The 16,910-nt window shown below is 44.3% G+C and overlaps 1 protein-coding gene across 6 annotated transcripts in view; it reads right to left on the bottom strand.

Annotated features, from left to right (window-relative positions):
- The window catches only part of CTNND2 (catenin delta 2), a 3,465,616-nt gene that overhangs the window by 1,688,757 nt on the left and 1,759,949 nt on the right, over positions 1–16,910 (bottom strand). For 5 of the 6 annotated variants that reach the window (XM_073587627.1, XM_073587626.1, XM_073587625.1 and 2 more), the window contains one exon: positions 15,668–15,853. The exons of the other annotated variant lie outside the window; for it this stretch is intronic. In XM_073587627.1, coding sequence (XP_073443728.1) covers positions 15,668–15,853 — 186 coding nt within the window. The remainder of the gene's footprint in view (positions 1–15,667; positions 15,854–16,910) is intronic. 6 annotated transcript variants of the gene reach the window in all.

The raw sequence follows: 16,910 nt of genomic DNA, 5'->3' as shown, positions 1-16,910 counted from the left end.
GACTTGATAACCCAGGCATGGTATGTGAAAACAGCTTCATGGAGTAATCTGTAGTGTGGCCTACCGCATCCTTCAATTTTGGTAGGGGTGAAGGACACAAGGAAAGGTGTGGTTCATGACCATGAGCTTCCAATGACGACTCAGTGCTTTTATTTTTTAAAACTTCAGAAGAGGAGGCGATAGAGCTGGAGGCTGAGTCAGCAATGTAAGCCAAAACTTGTTCTTGAAGCTCCGGCTTTAGAAGTGGTTTACCTACACCCAGAAAAGGGAGCCTTCGAGGCCTTGTGAAGCCAGACGATGACGCAGCCTCAACACCTCCAGTATTAGGTGCTATTTTGCTTTTGCCACTACCAGCAGATCCACTACCAACACCAACACCATCATTACCAGCTGCCAACCCCCGCCCACTTCCACGGACTCTTCCACCACACTTCCTCATTTTTTGGAAAAATTTACCCAAATTTACACCAACTCTCTGGTACTGTAAAACATGGTTCAAGGTGTATATAGTACTGTGGAGAATTGGAAAGTCTCTACACTTCAGGACACTGTGGGATTCAGTCAGGCCCTGTTTATTTAACACCGCAATATGACAGGCAAATTCTCTATGCTGTTAGAAGAGTGTATAAAGGACTGTGTAGAATTGGAATGTCTCTACACTTCAGGAGACTGTGGGAGTCAGTCAGGCCCTGTTTATTTAACACCGCAATATGACAGGCAGATTCTCTATGCTGTTAGAAGGGTGTATAGAGGACTGTGTAGAATTGGAATGTCTCTACACTTCAGGAGACTGTGGGATTCAGTCAGGCCCTGTTTATTTAACACCGCAATATGACAGGCAGATTTTCTATGCTGTTAGAAGGGTGTATAGAGGACTGTGTAGAATTGGAATGTCTCTACACTTCACGACACTGTGGGATTCAGTCAGGCCCTGTTTATTTAACACCGCAATGTGACCAGCAGAAATTGCCTAGTGTATGACAAACTTCAAGGTGTATATAGAATTGGGCAGAACTGGAATCTCCCTACAGTGTAGGTCTGTAAGAACGGAACAACTCCTCGACTTATCCTTACAGAGTCACACACAGATAGCTTCACTGTGGCCGTGATAACAGCCGCTACACGGCACTGAGAGAGGAGCGTGCACATACACCGCTGTCCAGTGTATGTAAAATTGTCAAGCTCCATGTTTTAGTATACGGACTGACACACGCTGCCTCTCTATAGTTTTGAATGTAATCAAACAGAAAATATACTAAACTGTTTGAAAACCAGACAAAACTATAAGGTGGAGGTCTGTAAGAATGGAACAACTCCTCGACTTATCCTTACAGAGTGACACACAGATAGCTTCACTGTGGCCGTGTTAACAGCCGTTACATGGTACTGAGAGAGGAGCGTGCACGTACACTGCTGTCCAGTGTATGTAAAATTGTCAAGCTCCATGTTTTAGTATACGGACTGACACACGCTGTCTCTCTATAGTTTTGAATGTAATCAAACAGCAAATATACTAAACTGTTTGAAAACCAGACAAAACTATAAGGTGGAGGTCTGTAAGAACGGAACAACTCCTCCACTTATCCTTACAGAGTCACACACAAATAGCTTCACTGTGGCCGTGATAACAGCCGTTACACGGTACTGAGAGAGGAGCGTACACCGCTGTACGGTATGTGAAAAATGAACGCTCAGTAACTCACAAGGACAAAACAATAAAATCTGGATTGCTTTAAAAAAAGCAGTTTGCTCAGCAGTGGGCACACAGCAATGCAGCTACCAGGTAGCCTTAAAAGGCAGCCTAATAACCAACAGAGCTGATGCACCAAAATATAGCCTCCCCTTGCACTCCACAGTGACTGGTGTGTTGTACAGGCAAAATCGCTAGCAGCAGAATCAGTTTTTGGTATCTTCTTCCCTGCCTGACACTCTCCCTACAGAAACAGCAGCAGCTCTCCCTATTCTGAGATCAGCATGAGTAATATGGAGTTCAGCGTCCCCGTCCTTTTAAACCCCCTGTGACGCCCCACAAAGCAAGCCAATCACTTGCATGCCCTTCTCCAAGATGGTGGTGACCGCTGCCTTTGTCATCACGTTGCCCACAGTGTCCATTCTTCCTGATTGGCTGCAAAAAGAGCCCTCAAGCGTTTTTTGAAACGTGACTTTGGCGCTAAAGTCGCCGACCTCGTGGCCGACCTCACGCTAAGGTCGGGTTTCGTTTCATGATTCAATGATTATAAACAGGGGCGGGAGTTCGGGAAATGCTTCCTCCTGTTCATCATGTGTAAGAAAGAGGGAGAGAGACAGATTTCCTGTTCTATATAAGCCCCACCATCCTCACAGTAACCCCCCAGGCACATACATACTGTGCTTCTTAAGCGGGAGTCACACATAGCAATTTCGCTGGCGATATCGCTGCTGAGTCACAACTTTTGTGACGTAACAGTGATCTCACCAACGAGATCAATGTGTGTGACAACGATCAGCGACCGGCCCCCCTGCCAGTATCGCTGATCGCTGCAAGAAACCTCTGGACATATTTTTGATCGCTGGGCTCCCGCTGGCCTGCACGAATCGCTGCGTGTGACAGGCGGGAGACCAGCGATCAGCTGTAAAAAATAGAATTAAAATAAAAAACATTGTTATTCTCACCTTCCGACATCCCGCGCAGCATTCCCGCTTCTCTCCACGCTCCGGTCCCAGTGATCCTTTGCAAGAATTACCGCAAGACTTCGCGATCCCGCGAGAACGGACGTCATCGTGTTCATTCTCGCAAAGGATCACTGGGACCGGAGCGTGGAGAGAAGCGGGAATGCTGCGCGGGATGTCGGAAGGTGAGAATAACAATATTTTTTATTTTAATTCTATTTTTTACTGGGATGGCAAGCGATGCCGGGTGCTCGGCATCGCTGTGCTGATCGCTGGTGAAGCTGTCTGTTTGACAGCTCACCAGCGATCACATAGCGACTTACCAGCGATCCTGACACCTTGATATCGGTGTCGGTATCGCTGGTAAGTCGCTGTGTGTGACTCCAGCTTTACTCTGAAAGCAACATCACTCTTGCTTAAAATCTACACCACTATACCAAAAAAGCTGCAAGAGTAAAGGTCCAACCATCCCCAAGTCATGTCCTCCTCCGCCTATGGCTCCAGTGGTTTCTTTATCTTGATGTGTACTCCCCAGGGGAAGAGGTTTGGCAGCTCATGCACTTACAGTAGTGCATGGGCATTACAAGTATAGCTCCTGTAAACTGGGAAAACATTTTTAGGAGGCCATCCTCCACGTCTCTTACGATGATACCACTAGATCACCAGGGTGAACTTGTTCCATGATGCAACAGCAACGTTATTGTTTTCAAAGGGGTGTTTTTAGTGTCAGCATTGTTCACCTATCGTTTCTTGTGTCCCCCCTCCCAATGAGGAGTCCAAATAAATATCAATTTAAAGTTCTGCCTACACTTGAGAATTTTTTTTATTATCAGCATTAAAATACAAATTTGTAGATGCAGATGAAGTGAATAGAAAACCACAATCTGTGTCCTCCCAGCATTCCTCTGTATATATCTCAGCATGTAGATCACTATTAGGCCGGCGTCACACTAGAGATAAATACGGATGAGTGAGAGGCGTTAAAAACACGCATTGCACACGGACCAATGGTTCTCTATGGGGTAGCTCCCATCAGCCGTATTTTTCTCGCGTATTTTTTACGGGCCGTGCCAATCGCAGCATGCTGCGATTGTCATCGTAGTACGCCCGTAAGTCTATGGGTGCGCAAAAAAAATGCATTACACACGGACCACATGTGTGACTTGTGAGAAATACGCAAGACTTATCCTGGTGACAGGAAATTGGCCAAACCATTATCAGGAAGCTTAGACATGCAAATTAGCTCAAAAAGCGCTCCAGACATCCAGGAAGTACGCCTCCATGGAGTACAGCATCATGTCTACCCACATTAATGTGGAGCTATTGATTGTGTTAGTCCAGGAAAGGCCCGAAATTTGGGACCAACGGGATGCCCATTATTCCGACAGAGCCAGAAAAGAGGCGGCATGGAGGCGCATCTGTGTGCAGATCTTTCCAGAGTTTGGGCAATGGCAACGTGAGGAGCAGCAACAAATTAGTAAGTAATTGCCTTTTTTACCAATCATCTTAAAGGCCAGAAGTCACCTTTCTTTAAATTAGCCCCTAAAATCCTATACTGTGTATGTAGTTATCTTTGTTTGTAAAAGAAATTTAGGAAATAAAGCACACCCTACTAGGCCACATAACTATGTGATATGTTAGGAAAATTGCTTGGCACATTTCCCAAAATGACATTTTTCCTTCACATTGTAGTTGAGGATGTGATGAGACGCTAGCGCAGCATCCGCGACCAGTAGCGGCGGGAAAGACAGCAGAGGGCCAGGAGCGGGGCAGCAGCACAGACCAATCGCAAATATATATATTTTGACCGCTTGTCTTTTTTGGCACCCATTATGGATCTATTACCGTAAGTACAGACATCACACCACATGACACATATGCTGTTTAGGGTGAGAGCTACATTTATTTTTGTTTATTACATTTCCTAACAGAGCTCAGTCCAACCTCACAGAGAGGGAGACAGGGTCGGATTCTGAGGCCATTATAGACCCGGCCGGGGGAGGTGAAGAGGTGTCTGGTCCATGTTCTGAGCCGAACATTTGCAACCCTCATGCTCCACCAGAACCAGGACCAGCATCTGTTTCTGGACCTGGTCCAGAACCAGCAGAGCCACCAGCACCCAGCAACGTAGAAGACCTCGGCAACAGCAGCAGCCCTACTTGCCATCTTGAGGGCTCCCCCAGCCTGCAGCCGTAGGCTGCCATGGTACACGGAGAAGAGACAACACTGCCTCTGATACCCGGAGGCATGTAGACACAGGTGTCCTCAATTACCTGTCCAGGGCTGCCCAGGATGAGGGTGAAGAGGCATATTCACGAAGCCTGGCCCGGTACCTCTGTCCCCTACCTCGTGAGGTGAGGCTATGTGTGCGAGGATCCATTCAGATCCTAATTGAAGCATGCACACACCCCAATGACCCATATGAAGTGTTTGAGTATCTTGAGAGGTGGCAGCTCTCACCCCGTAACCGTCTCCGCATTTCCCAACACCTAGATGTGCATGCTCAATTAGGATCTGAAGTTCCGCCTGCACGTGCGCTTACACCTCCACCCATTCCCCCCAAACCAACCTTGGCCACAACAGGGCCAAATGGCAGCCTATAACCAACTTGCCCAATATGGCTACTTGTACAGACCCGGTGTTGGAAGCTGGCCACAACCTGGGTTTGGACGACATGGTCATATTGGGGGTATGATGGATGTGGCTACAATCAGCCACAGGGGTATAATCTCCATTTTCCTTATGGCCACTGGTGCACAGCTACATGACCATGGCCACATATTACCACAGGGCCAGGATCATCCACCCTAACGGGGTGATGGTCAAGTTGGGCACCCCAACCCCCAACAAAGAGATGAAGGCCTACCGCCATCACCTCCGCCAAGCTACCAGCAATTATAAAAAAAAGTTGGTTATTTGCTTGCGTTAGCAAATTTTTTTTCTTGTTAGCCATTTGGTTGTCCAAACAATGTTGAATACAGAAAAGCCCAAATGTTAAGGGCAATATCTGCCATATGACAAAAATATGGTAACCACTATCCTAAGTTATCTTTTGCATTTATAAAAAAATAGGAAAATGCAACTTTTTGCCTCTTCTTTCAATATTTTAAGAAATCTAATAAGTAACACATCGTTGAGGCAAATTAACATGACACACAAACCATAGGACAGGAAAAAAAATATTTATATACACACACAAAAGAACATCACAACATAGATACAGCCTGATCTTGCCAGGTAGTAGCACCCTGAGGTGAAACAAAATACTGTGTGAACACATCATGGACTTTGATTCCTGAGAGAGGACAACGTAAAGGGAGAACATGTGGCCTAGGCCTATCCCCATTGTCCACCACACCTTCAACCACATCAGATGAGGATCAATCATGCAGTCTAGTGAAGTTATGGAGGACCACACAAGCTTTGATGACCTCATTAACGTTGGCTTCACTCATCTGAATGGCAGACTGGAGGACACGCCAATTGGCACAAAGAATGCCGAAGGCGCACTCCACCAGACATCGGGCACGTGAAAGGCACAAATTAAAAATCCTGCACCGGTCTTCAAGGTTTCTGCGTGGGTATGGCCTCATTACATGCTTGGTCAATTGGAAGGCTTCATCCCCACTAGGACATAAGATAACACTACTTGAGTTGAGCCTGGCAGCTAACTTGGTGGTGGTAGGTCCAACTGGTTATTGCGCAGCCGCCGACCCATAATGGAAGTATTGAAGACTCGAGAGTCTCCAGTTCTTCCATAAGCCCCAATGTCTACAATTATAAACCGGTAGTTATTGTCAACCAGAGCCAACAAAACTTCAGAAAAATATTGTTCATAATTATAGAATTGGGACCCTGAGTTCGGTGGCTTACGCACACGGTTCTGTTTCCCATCCAGGGCTCCAATACAATTGGGGAATTGGCAGTGCGCCTCAAATCCCCTGTTAATCCTCAACCAGTCTCCCATCTTTGGCTCTGGCATGACCAGTTGACGAAGTCTGGTCCAGATTTGCGAACATGTAGCCCGAACTATGCCAGATACTGTCGATTGCCCAATCAAAAACTCCAGATGATGTGCGGCCTAAGAAAGGCCTGTTGTGAGGAACCTACAATTAAACAAATGGACAAAATATGTACATTACTACATGCTAAAGGATGCACACATTACATATAGATAACCAGAACAGTGGGTAAGTAAGATTTTAGGCTTACACTACATATACATATGTAACACGGCTATGTAATGTGTAATAAAACATCAAAGTATTCTTCCTTAGAGCATAGATTTGGGAAACATTAAGAATGTCACTCAGCAAAAAAGGGGTTACTGAGTAAGAGAAGTATTTAGAAAACAAATCATCAAAAAATACATTCTGTAGCTGAGGAATACATACCATAACGTAAGGAGAAGGCGCTTCTCCGCAGAGATACATTTGCACATCCGGGTGTCCTGGAAGGTGATCTCTGGGCGCAAGTGTCTCCAACAAAACATCAAAAGGTAGAAACGGTCATCCGACAATAGAGGAAAAACTTGTCGGGATGTGTCCTCAGAGCTGCATACAGCCTGTGAAAATGGCCTTTATTGAGGCGTCTCAAATGTGGATGCACCCACATCCGTCTCCTCCTCCTCGGATCCACAATCACTGGGTATGGCTGGCCAAAGTGGCGGGACAAAACCCAGTTGCACAGAACACGGTCAGTTGGGGTGAACTGAAGTGTGTCTGACATGTTTGCTAACAACCAGCAAGACACCAACACAAGCACAGCAGCAAAATGGGTAGATTGGAGGCTGGCACCTGGTGGAGAGGTAATAAATAGGGTTGTTGATGATGATTGAAATTATGTGCAGGCCTCAAAACCGTTAAATGTCCATTTTGCAAGGTTGCAAGAAAAATACTGTGACGCTCAGGAGCAGACTACGTCCGAGAGTTGACCCTCTGGATCGCGGATCTGGAGCCCCTGGGCCGAGCGCACCAGGTGATGACCAACCCCTGTACAGGGATCGTTAGGGGCAATACCACAGAGGTCAGAACCGCGACAGCCGCTACCAAGAGGGACGGCTCAAGGAGAAGCAAGGCAAGAGGTGGGACAGGAAATACGGACAGAGACAAGGTTACCTAGACGAGAGTATTAGAGGAAGAAGGAACCCAGCAGAAATGCCCGTAGGGGCAACAGGACGAGGCACAGAGGAGAGGAGGGCAGATGAGGAAACCCCAGGGGAGTTATGTATATATATCCGGACGGGTGTAAGACAGGGAGACCAGGAAGGCAGGAGACGGACAAGGGGAACTGAATACCAGCAGGAAGGTAGGGACAGACAGCGAGGACTGAAGGGAGAGGAGGAACAGAGGCAGGCAGGGAGGATGGAGACAACACAGGAACAGGGGCAGAGACGAGCACCAAGTAGTAGCACTAGACAGGAAGAATACGGCCAGAACAGTGCGGGAGTTCCACACAATCACCAGGCGTCCTCCTCCTAGGGAGGACACCTGAAGTACCTTAGCGCCAGGAAGTGCTTCCTAAGCCCAGCCCTTCAGCGACGCCCACCTCCAGATAACGAGGACGGACGGGCGTGCGCCCGCAACCTAAGGCTGGCGCGTGCGACCGCAGCAGGACGGAAGACAGGAAGGGCGCGCGCACGGACGGAGGCGCGCAGGTGAGAAGAGGCTGCGGCGGGTGCCGTCGCAGATGGGGCATCGGTGGGCACGACCGCCGATGTCACAAAAACGATTTACGGATCACATACAGATTACATATGGGTGCTTACATGGGAAAATGCCACACCCTGACAACGGATGACATACAGATCACTATTTAGGGACCATTTATGCGTATTACGGCCATAAAATACGTTCCGTAATTTTATATGTTGTATGTGACGCCCGCCTTAGCATGATCTACTTCCCTTCAGCATTTCTCTGTATTCAGATCACAACATGCTTCAGCCGCAGGGCAATTAGTATTTCCTACGATTGTAGAGTTCTGGATTACATTTTCACAGTGTGAAACAGTAATTAGGCATAATATTTTTTTGTCTAGAACACAGTCGGTGGACACTTAGTAATTCCCCCCCAATTTACTGGAATATGCAGGTCTTCATATCCATTTGGAGGAATCCAGATATTAAGACTACAAAACAACAAAGATTATCCTTTAACCCTTTTCTGACATCAGACGTACTATCCCGTCCATGGGACCCGGGCCCCTATGCCCATGGACGGGATAGTACATCTAGCGCGATCAGCGGCCGGGTATCAGCTGATTATCACAGCTGACACCCGGCACTATGTGCCAGGGGCAGTCACGGACCGCCCCCGACATGTTAACCCCTTGCACACCGCGATCAAACACGATCGCGGTGTACTGGGGGTTAAAGGGAAGCATCGGCAGGGAGGGGGCTCCCTCCGTGCTTCCCTGAGCCCCCCACAGCAGTGCAATGTGCAGCGCTGCTGCAGGGGGGCTCTTTCCCTGCAGGTACCCGGATCCAAGATGGCGACGGGGACCTTCGGGGGCCTGCAGGGAGCTGGCTTCCTCAGTGCCTGCAAAGCGCAGGCATGGAGAAAACCTGCACACTGCCTGTGACAGATTGCTGATCTGTCACAGTGATCTGTGATGTGACAGATCAGCGATCTGTCACAGGACAGTGATGTCCCCCCTGGGACAACCTAATAAAGTTAAAAAAAGGTGTAAAAATAATTTTTAAAAAATCGCTTAATAAATTTAAAAAAAAAAATATTCCCTAATAAATTCATTTTTTGGAAACGATCTGTCACAGAACAGTGATGTCCCCCCTGGGACAACCTAATAAAGTTAAAAAAAAGTGTAAAAATAATTTTTAAAAAATCGCTTAATAAATTTAAAAAAAAAATATTCCCTAATAAATTCATTTTTTGGAAATAATAAAAAAAAAAACAATAAAAGTACACATATTTGGTATCGCCGCGTCCGTACTGACCTGCCCTATAAAACTGTTCCATTAGATAACCCTTTTAGCGAATCCCCTAAAAATAAAAAACGAAGCAAAAAATAATGATTTATTATAATACCGCCAAACAAAAAGTGCAATAACGCGCGATCAAAAAGACGCATATAAATAAACATGGTACCGCTGAAAACATCATCTTGTCCCGCAAAAAACGAGCCACCACACAGCATCAACAGAAAAAATAAAAAAGTTATAGCTCGCAGAATAAAGCGATGCAAAAATAATTATTTTTTAAATAAAATTGTTTTTATTGCATAAAAGTGCCAAAACATAAAAAAAGACATAAATGAGGTATCACTGTAACCGTACTGACCCGAAGAATAAAACTGCTTTAGCAATTTTACCACACGCGGAATGGTGTAAACGCACCCCTCAAAAGAAATTCATGAAAGGCTGGTTTTTGTTCGTTCTGCGTACCAAAAATCAGAATAAAAAGCGATCAAAAAATGTCACGTGCCCAAACATGATACCAATAAAAACGTCAACTCATCCCGCAAAAAATAAGGCCTCACATGACTCAGTGGATCAAAATACGGAAAAATTATAGCTCTCAATATGTGGCGATGCAAAAAACTCTTTTTACAATAAAAAGCGTCTTTTAGCGTGTGACAGCTGACAAAAATAAAAACCACCATAAATAGTAAATCAAACCCCCCGTTATCACCCCCTTAGTTAGGGAAAAATAATAAAATTAAAAAAATGTATTTATTTCCATTTTCCCATTAGAGTTAGGGCTAGGGCTAGGGTTAGGGTTAGGGCTAGGGTTAGGGCTGAGATTAGGGTTAGGGGTGTTTTGGGGTTAGGGTTCGAGTTAGAATTGGGGGGTTTCCACTGTTTGGGCACATCAGGTGCACTCCAAACGCAACATGGCTTCTCATCTCAATTCCAGCCAATTCTGTGTTGAAAATGTCAAATGGTGCTCCTTCCCTTCCAAGCTCTGCCATGCGCCCAAACAGTGTTTTACCCCCACATATGGGGTATCAGCCTACTCAGGACAAATTGCAAAACAACTTTTGTGGTCCTATTTCTCTTGTTGCCCTTAGGAAAATAAAAAATTGGGGGCAAAAATATCATTTTTGTGGGAAAAAAATATGATTTTTTTATTTTCATGCCCGGGCGTTATAAACTTCTGTGAAGCCCTTGGGGGTTCAAAGTGGTCACCACACATCTAGATAAGTTCCTTAGGGGGTCTAGTTTCCAAAATGGTGTCATTTGTGGGGGGTTTCCACTGTTTAGGTACATCAGGCGCTCTCCAAAGGAAACATGACACCCGCAGAGCATTCCATCAAAGTCTGCATTCCAAAACGTCACTACTTCCCTTCCGAGCCCCGACGTGGGCCCATACAGTAGTTTTCTCCCACATTTGGGGTATCAGGGTACTCAGGACAAATTGAACAACAACTTTTGGCATCCAATTTCTCCTGGTACCCTTGGGAAAATAAAAAAAATGGGGACTATATGATCATGTTTGTGGAAAAAATACGATTTTTTTACTTTCACGCCCGGGAATTATAAACTTCTGTGAAGCACTGGAGGAGCTTAAAGTGCTCACCACACGTCTAGATAAGTTCCTTAGGGGGTCTAGTTTCCAAAATGGGGTCACTTGTGGGGGGATTCCACTGTTTAGGTACATCAGGGGCTTTCCAAACCCGACATGGTGTCCAATCTCAAATCCAGCCAAAGAAGTCAAATGGCGCTGCTTCCCTTCCGAGCTCTGCCATGTGCCCAAATAGTGGTTTACCCCCACATATAGGGTATCAGCGTACTCAGGACAAATTGCACAATAACTTTTAGGATCCTGTTACCCTTGGGAAAGTAAGAATTGAGGGTGAAAAGATCATTTTTGTGGAAAAAATATGATTTTATAATTGTACGGCTGTACGTTATAAACTTCTGTGAAGTCCTTGGGGGTTCAAAGTTCTCACCAAACATCTAGATAAGTTCCTTGGGGGGTCTAGTTTCCAAAATGGTGTCATTTGTGGGGGGTTTCCACTGTTTAGGTACATCAGGGGCTCTCCAAACGCGACATGGCGTCCGATCAAAATTCCAGCCAATTTTGCATTGAAAAAGTCAAACGGCGCTCCTTCCCTTCTGAGCTCTGCCATGCGCCGAAACAGTGGTTCTCCCCCACATTTCAGGTATCAGCATACTCAGGACAAATTGCACAATAACTTTTCCAGTCCAATTTCTCCTTTTACCCTTGGTAAAATAAAAAAAATTGAACCTGAACGATTTTTTTTGTGAAAAAAGTTAAATGTTCATTTTTTTTAAATATTCAAAAAATTCCTGTGAAGCACCTGAAGGGTTAATAAACTTCTTGAATGTGGTTTTGAGCACCTTGAGGGGTGCAGTTTTTAGAATGGTTTCACTTTTGGGTATTTTCTATCATATAGACCCCTCAAAGTGGCTTCAAATGTGATGTGGTCTGTAAAAATAAAATGGTGTTGTAAAAATGAGAAAATCGCTGGTCAACTTTTAACACTTATAACTTCCTAACAAAAAAAATTTTGGTTCCAAAATTGTGCTGATGTAAATTAAACATGTGGGAAATGTTACTTAAGTTTTTTGTGTGCCGTATCTCTGTGATTTAAGGGCATAAAAATTCAAATTTGGAAAATTGCAAAATTTTCAAAATTTTCGCCAAATTTCCATTTTTTTCACAAATATATGCAAGTTATATGAATGAAATTTTACCACTATCATGAATTACAATATGTCACGAGAAACAGAGTCAGAATCACCAGGATCCATGGAAGTGTTTCAGAGTTATTACCTCATAAAGGGACAGTGGTCAGAATTGTAAAAATTGGCCCGGTCATGAACGTGCAAACCACCTTTGGGGGCAAAGGGGTTAAGCAGAACCAGATAATTGAAGACATTTAAACAAGTTATTCAACATTTAGCCTCCCTTGACATAAAAGTATAACCATAATTGTGCTGGATCAGAATACTAGAGCAAGGGTAAAATGGAAATTCTTGAGGCAATAACGCATCTGCCCCACAGCGAAGGCTAACTGTACAAGAATGCTGGGAACAGGATTGAATGTCCAATGTCTGATGCCAGACTCCTTCAAACATCATCTACCTGCTGGTGATCAGCGCTAAACTAACCACAAGAAGCAAAATGAAGGATTTTTTGAAGGAGTCTCTGGGCCCATATGTGACTTGGGGGTCTCTCTTATTATAGTCTCCAATTTGTGCTTGTCTCATCAGAGCTTAATCTTAAATACAGTTGGTTGGATTACTGCTGATGACCCTGAGGATTTAAAGAGTGCTTTTTAGTAAGAGGTGAATTTTGCCTAAGAGAAAATGAATTTCCAGACATTCCTGGCTTTTTTTGCACAGTGTTGGCAGCTGTGATTTTCATCTCCTTGTGGGGATGTGGGAAAGTTCCAAGTTGTCAGCAATACCATCATCGTTCATATGTTGTAAAGAGGAAATCTGTGGTTTCCCTGGTTCGTGGTTAACAATGTTTATTTGTATTCCTTTAACATTGTTTATTACACCTAAAGAAATAGCTTTCGGCTGTGAAATTTTGATGGTCCTGGTAATATTTATGGGTGAAGATGAAGAACCTTATGCCATGGGTGAATTGATAGTTACAGCAGGTGCACTCCTCTTTAAACTTAGTTTTTCATAAGCATCCATCAGTTTTGTTGGTTGTCCTCCAACATTGACCTGTTGCTGTCAAGAATTCAGCATCTCATGAGTATCTTGCCCTTTACCCTTTATACGGAAACGTGTGTCTTTGGCAACCAATTTTTCACGGGCATCTTTTAGGCCTAGCTTCAGACGCGTATCTGTTACAGCTATCTTCTGATGGGCATCAAACGCAATCCAGTAATTAGTGGTGGGTAAACGACTAATAATTGAAGGCTGGATCCTGGATCTCATACCTTCCATAGCCCCCCTGTTATTAATCCTGTACGTTCTGTGGTGCGGTAACCTCTGTTAAAGCTAGGGTGCACTGTATATGCTACTCAGAATATGCATGTCGGCGTGTGTCTGAATGCCCAGGATAAAGCCTGTATGTGTGGCTGTATGAAATAGGACCTGTAGTGAGGTCATGACCATGTGATCCATACCTCACTTGTGGGTGTGGTCACGTACCATGTAGTGTGTCTGAGGTCTGGTCACATGGGTTGTGCGTGTTTGATCCTGAGTGTTCAGAGTGCAAGGTCTCGGAAGGCCTGGGTGTGTTGGAAGTGTCTGGGACTGAACTTCCTGGAAGAGCACATGGAAAGGCCCAGACCTGGTAGAGTCTGTGATGGCTCTGTGTAGGGAAGCTCCTGTCCGGCTGTGGCTCTGCAACTGTAGACGGCCTAGTGAGCAAGGCTCTATCTGGAACATTGATCCAAGTGCGGCCGCTTCCCTTATATCCTGTGAGGGATGAACTGTGAGTAATGCTGACAGGGGTGAGTAATGCTGACAGGGGTCAGTAAGAGACTTTGTATGCTTTATGTGGTAACACTGCATGTTTAACGGGCATTGTACTGGAAGCTACGCACTATTATGTTCATGAAGAGCGGTTTATGATGATGTCTAATACACCGAATGAACTGTTTAACCCGGAGTGTCCCCGCGTATGCCTCAAAGAATGGCTAAGTGAGTAAATCCCCGTCCACTAATATGGTGGATCTCTACAGTTCCCATTCCCACCGTCATCATGCCCCTTTTCCTGATCACTTCATCCAACGACACATACTCCATATTTCTGCTACAAATCTGCACCTTCCCGGCAGCAACTGTGTAGGAAACCACATCATTGTGTTTATGATGCCTGTAAAAAAAATGTTGACACAGTATGTTGGTGTACCCCCCAGGAGGAAATATATTGGTATTACAAGTATAGGATACCCACTCCTTTAAATTGGGAAAATATTTTTCAGAGATCATCCTCCACATTTATTCATTGTGGGATTGGAGTGCGTGCTAAATTTGGGTCGGGCCTTGTATTCACTTTATGTGACTTAAAAAAATCATAATAATGGGAACTTTGGTTTTCATGTGGCCATCCAGTACGTGGGTTCAAAGGCTTATTGGGGTGCATGTAAATTTTGGGGCAGGCAGGCCTTGCATTCAATGCATAAGCAAACAGTATGGGAGTCCCAAATGAATAATGTAAACTTGGTTTTCCTGTGGCCATCCAGTACGTTTGTTCAAAGGCTTATTGGGGTGTGGGTAACTTTGGGGCAGGCCTTGCTTTCAATGCATAAGCAAATAGTATAGGAGCAGCAAATAAATAATGTGAACTTAGTTTTACTGTGGCTATCCAGTAAATGTGTTCAAAGCTATAGGAAGCCTTAATCATGGATAACCATGATTAAGGGTTTTGCTTCCTATAGCTGAAACGCGTAGGATTGTTGTTCCTCAAGTTCAGCCCTGAGGCTGCAACATGCTGCACTGTATTTTAATATGTATAAAATGAACCAGAAGTTTTAAATACATTCTAGTGCCCATAGTCGCTGGATTAATGCATGGTTTTTTGCATCATCAATTATCTGCCTGGAGTCCAAGGCTAATCTGCGCGCAGGGTGTGAATCCAGAACACAGGAGGACGACCAAAAAGGGGTGAGCTGAATTACTTTACCTTTTTTTTTCATATACTGTTTAATAATGGTAGCAACAAAGCATAGGCGGCTGATGGCTCTCTAAGGCTGGGATCATACTGCGTTATGGCAGTCCGTTAACGCTGCCATTAACCCCTATTATCGGGCGCATCACTAACGCATGCGCTAGCGATGTGCTGTCATTCTGTGACGGAGCCTTGGACACGGGCTGCAGCGTCTGAGGCTCCGTCACCGCTAGCACAGAAGAATCATCTGCACTAGCGGTATAGCATAACGCGATCGCGTTATGCTATAGTGTTAATGCAGCCCGTCAATGCTATGCATTGAACGGGCTGCCTTAACGCAGTATGAACCTGGCCTAAGAAAAGTGAGGGCCAACTGCTGGCCCTATAAAAATAGACTTTGTGACTTTCAGAAATCTGACTTGTCTTTGTATAGATAAATGAAGAACAAAATTACTCACCTGATCTAAAGATTTCTTTTTCTTCTTCTTTTTTCCCCAACATCCTGAACTTTCAGTATCTTTGTTACTGGTATCACCACAAAGTAATCCATCAAGTTCATCAGTTCCAATTTGCTGTCCCTGAGAAGTTTCTGCAGCTAACCGGTAGGAAAGGTTTCTCATAATGCACACACAGTTTTCAACGGTCTTAAAGGAAAAAAATAAATGAATAAATATTTTTTTTTTTCAAGAGCAAGGTTTATTTTTTTCAAAATTGTATAGGTCAAAACCTTTCTTAAGTTTAAAGAATATGTAAATCATCATGCTTGGACAACTTGATTGGTAATATGCTATTCAGTAAATCTGCAAATCACATTATTAAAAAGTAAATTTTCTTATCCCTGAAAAATCCCTTTAAAGACAACAATTAGGTTTAACCTTTCTATCTACCTGTTCACTGCCTATTAAAGTGTGATTCATCCTTTAGCCACTGCTTGTGGGGTGATGTTACCACATGCTGTTACTGTAATGAAGAGACCAAGGCTAGAGTCTTTTATGTCCAATTTAAACTCAAACCATATTCAAATCCTTTAATATTCTATTGAGAGATGAGGTTAAAATGAAGCAAAAAGTAAAAAAAAGTTTGCATTTAGAAATAAAAGTTTATATTTATTTTATACTGAATTAACTATACTGTGCTATATGACTGACCCCATACTTGGATCAACACTCCTATTGTCCAGGTAAGGCCCCCTTCACAAGTACTGGTGATACTTGTGCAGGAAAAAAAGAGTACTGGTGAGATTCATGTTCCATGCTTGTGTGCCATCGGTATGTACATGTGTTACATCCATATATCCATTTGCCATCTGTGTGTTTGTGTGTCACATCCATGTGCCGTCTGTGTGACACGTACCGGCGTCTGGGAAAAGCAGTACAGTAGCTGTTCCCAGGCGCCAGCTGCTGAAGCGAGCTATCAACATTGTCGCCTGGTGTCCCTGAGATTAGCGCGACCAGGCGACATTGATTGGAGTTGTATTCAGCAGCTGTGTACCTCCTGTATAAACTTAAGAATTAAATTAAAAAAAATAAAAAATGGCGTGGGCTCCAGTGTAATTTTCATAACGAGCAGAGAGAAAGCCCACGGCTGGAGACTGATGTTAATAATCTGGTAAAATGGACAATATCCCAAAAGGTTCCCAAGCTAGTAATAACACCTGTGCTTGCTGGTTGGACGAATGCAAGTGCAAAATACACTAAGCGA

The sequence above is a fragment of the Dendrobates tinctorius genome, unplaced genomic scaffold (genome assembly GCF_039654945.1).
Source record: "Dendrobates tinctorius isolate UK_male_01 unplaced genomic scaffold, ASM3965494v1 ptg000100l, whole genome shotgun sequence".
NCBI classification, from domain to species: Eukaryota; Metazoa; Chordata; class Amphibia; order Anura; family Dendrobatidae; genus Dendrobates; species Dendrobates tinctorius.
Note: the sequence above shows the minus strand (reverse complement) of the source record. Positions and strands in the feature narration are given on the sequence as shown.